Here is a 3373-nt window from a genome sequence, read left to right as displayed (position 1 = left end):
CCGCTGGGATGTCCCTGCCCCACCGCTGGGATGTCCCTGCCCCACCGCTGGGATGTCCCTGCCCCACCGCTGCGATGTCCCTGCCCCCATGGGTGATGGGAGCAAAGCCCTGCCTTGGTTCCCCCCTGCCAGCATCTGGTGCCCCCCATGCAGGCATGGAGCTGCTCCTCACAGGGGTCTCATCGGTGCTGGTGGGGGGCTGTGGTGAGGTTTGGCTTCATCCCCATCTCTTCCCCCCCTCTCCAGGCCTGTCCGGGAACCCGACCGACCTGGAAAAGAGGCGGCAGGTCTTCGGCCAGAACTTCATTCCTCCCAAAAAGGCCAAGACGTTCCTGCAGTTAGTGTGGGAGGCACTCCAGGACGTCACCCTGATCATCTTGGAAATCGCAGCCATAATCTCCCTGGGCCTGTCCTTCTATCACCCTCCGGGAGGTGACAATGAATGTGAGTCCCTGGGGTCTCTGCATGGCGTGGTGGGTGATTCGTGTGAGCCCCTGTGCCCAGCCCTGTGGGACCAGGGCACCCTGTGGGTCCTGCCACCCTGGTGCAGATGGAGCAAGGAGCTACTTCTGCTCACCCATTAGGTGGTGGCTTCTCCCTGTCCTGGGCATGATCTCATTCATGGATGTACACAGATGGATGTGTCTGGGCACAGCTGTCACCATGACATGGCTCAGAGATGCTCCTTGCTGCTTTCCCAAAAGATGCCAAGAGACCAAGGGGTCCATCCAGTCTGGGGGCTTCTTCTCTTTTGATTTGGGCATGGAGGAACATGAGTGTCTGTCCCCTGCTACCTCCCTCTGACCAGAGAGTCCACCTCCCATGTGAGACTGAGCAACACTGGGCAAGTGTCTCTTCCCAGGCCCTGGATCTCTGTTGTTGGAGGAGTCAAGCTGGGGCAGGGATTTGGAGATGCAGGGAGACAGTGACTCACTGGAGGGTCATGCAGCAGAGGGAGGGCTGGGTGCTGCAACTGGAATTAGAAACCAGCTGTCCTGCTCCCTCAGCCCAACCTCTGCCAAAAATGAAAAGTGAAAAGGAGGAGGAAAAAAAATTTAAAATCCCCAAATGCCTCCAGGGATGTAAAAACCCTCTCCTGAGAGCCTAAGAAGCTTTTGGACCAGCTCAGGGAGGAGGAGGGAGGAATAACGTGTCTTCCAGGGTCTGCTCTGCACGTGTTACTCAGGGGAAAGTGGTTGTGCAAAGGAGTTTTTGGTGTCTTGTTGTGCACAAAGACCTTTCACCCTCTGCCCGCAGTGTGTGGCCAGTCGACGGGCGGTGTGGAGGACGAGGGGGAGTCACAGGCCGGCTGGATCGAGGGGGCAGCTATCTTGTTTTCGGTGATCATCGTGGTGCTGGTGACAGCCTTCAATGACTGGAGCAAGGAGAAGCAGTTCCGGGGTCTCCAGAGCCGCATCGAGCAGGAGCAGAAGTTCACGGTCATCCGCAAAGGGCAGGTGATTCAGATCCCGGTGGCCGAGATCGTGGTGGGAGACATCGCCCAGATCAAGTATGGTGAGTGGGGGTGGGGGTGGCTTTGGGGTCTGTCCTCCCACCTCGGGAGCTTTGGTGGTTCCTCCTCTCTGATTTGTCAGCCCATTTTGCCTCGTGGGGAAGTGTGGCTCCTCCAGTTACTCCATATTGCACCGCGCCGTGGCCGGGAGCAGTGGGAGATGCTCCACTGACCTTGTGCTGGCAGAGCGAAGCCAGACTCTGAGCACCACTTTGGGCTGCTTTAGTGACCTGCTGGTCTCAAAAATTAGTCATTTTCAGAACCATGTCCTTGCTAAACATCATCTTTGCAAGGGGGAACATCATCTTAGCAAAGAGATGTAGCCCTTGAGCTAAATCGGTCCTGCTCCTTGTTTACCAGGGGTGTGCTCATCCCAAGCAACTCCTGTCAGGAAGGAGGTTGGTCCAACATGGTGTTTATTTTCACTCAGGGCTTTTTCCTTCCTCGACTTGTGGATGATGGGATCATGTAATGGTTTGGCTGTGTCGGGAGGCTGTGGGAAGGATCTAGTGTTGATTCAGTAAAACCAGATTGGAGTAGAACTGTCTGAGCAAACAAATGCTTTCATACATCAGTGAAGATTCTGGAGCTATTTTATATCATCTTATAAAACCCATCTGTCTTCTAATACCCATCTGTTGCTTCTCCTCCCTCTAGATTTGCTCTGAGACTGAGTTTTGGGTCCTTCTGCTGACATACAAAGCCCCCTCCTGGGAGGGGGCAGGCAGGGGTGAGCTGTGGCAGCCCAGGCTGGGGCTGACCCCCCTCTTGCTCCTCTCCTAGGTGATCTCTTGCCAGCAGATGGGATCTTGATCCAGGGCAATGACCTGAAAATAGATGAGAGCTCTCTGACAGGGGAGTCAGACCAAGTCAAGAAATCGCTGGATAAAGACCCCATGCTGCTGTCAGGTGAGGAACTGGGATGGCTTTTGTGTGGTGGGTTGGGGATGGGCTGGGGCCACGCTGGTTGGGCTTGAATCCCACGTCCTGGTGTTGCGGAGGAGATGGGAATTGCCTGCCAGTGTCCTGTCTCACCGTGCCCTTCCCACTGTGCCAGGTACCCACGTGATGGAGGGCTCTGGCAGGATGGTGGTGACTGCTGTGGGTATCAACTCCCAGACAGGAATCATCTTCACTCTCTTGGGTGCTGGAGAAGGAGATGAGGAAAAGAAGGTGAAGAAAGGTAAGGAGACCCACTGAACCTGCTTTTTTTCCCCTCTCCTTTTGCTTTTCTCCCTTTCCTGGGAAGCATCCACTGGTGTGCAACGAGCTGCACCCACATCTGTGGGACGTGGCTCCTCTTCTGCAGCCTGGAGTTGCAGGGTGGGGGGTCGAGGTACAGAGGGGAAAGTGCCCGGTCGTGATGCCCCACGGTGCCGTGGCAGGGTGCTCAGTGCCTGCCCCAGCCTGGGAAGGTGAGTCCTGCTCGTCTGCAGGGTGTGAGTAGCCCGTGGAGAACCTCGAGGACTTTGCTGAAGATCTCTGCTGGCATCCCCTGAGCTCCCTGGGGAAGGAGGCGAGGAGCAGAGGATGGCAAGAAGGAGAGGAGGGGTTGTGTGGAGGGTAGGAGAGCAGCCAGGCAGACTGAGGTGTTCCTGATCATGCTGGGACTCGAATGCTTCCTTGCCTTGGCTCTCACATCTTGAGACTTATTCCCCTGCTCTGTGCCAGCTCCAATACCAGCTTTAAAGCCAGTGTTGATACAAGCCAAGCTTGGGAAGCTCCTGCTCTCCCTCATGTCCCTGCAGCCCTGTTGGGCAAGTCTAGGCTCACTGGGAGCAGCCACAGGGAGCTGGCAGGAGGGAGCTGCTGGCTGGCATCTCATCCCTGTGCCAGGGAGCCCTTCCCAGGAGGTGATGC

General features: G+C 56.4%; 1 protein-coding gene across 2 annotated transcripts in view; it reads left to right on the top strand.

Moving 5' to 3' along the window:
- Window positions 1–3373, top strand: part of ATP2B4 (ATPase, Ca++ transporting, plasma membrane 4) — a 27808-nt gene that overhangs the window by 5248 nt on the left and 19187 nt on the right. For both annotated transcript variants that reach the window (XM_010008305.1, XM_010008306.1), the window contains exons 2-5: window positions 247–444; window positions 1258–1515; window positions 2297–2422; window positions 2571–2696. In XM_010008305.1, the coding sequence (XP_010006607.1) occupies window positions 247–444; window positions 1258–1515; window positions 2297–2422; window positions 2571–2696 (708 nt within the window). The remainder of the gene's footprint in view (window positions 1–246; window positions 445–1257; window positions 1516–2296; window positions 2423–2570; window positions 2697–3373) is intronic.

The sequence above is a fragment of the Chaetura pelagica genome, unplaced genomic scaffold (assembly GCF_000747805.2).
Source record: "Chaetura pelagica isolate M959 unplaced genomic scaffold, ChaPel_1.0 scaffold152, whole genome shotgun sequence".
Classification (NCBI taxonomy): domain Eukaryota; kingdom Metazoa; phylum Chordata; class Aves; order Apodiformes; family Apodidae; genus Chaetura; species Chaetura pelagica.
The sequence above is the reverse complement of the archived record's forward strand: the minus strand, read 5'-3'. Positions and strand labels throughout refer to the sequence as shown.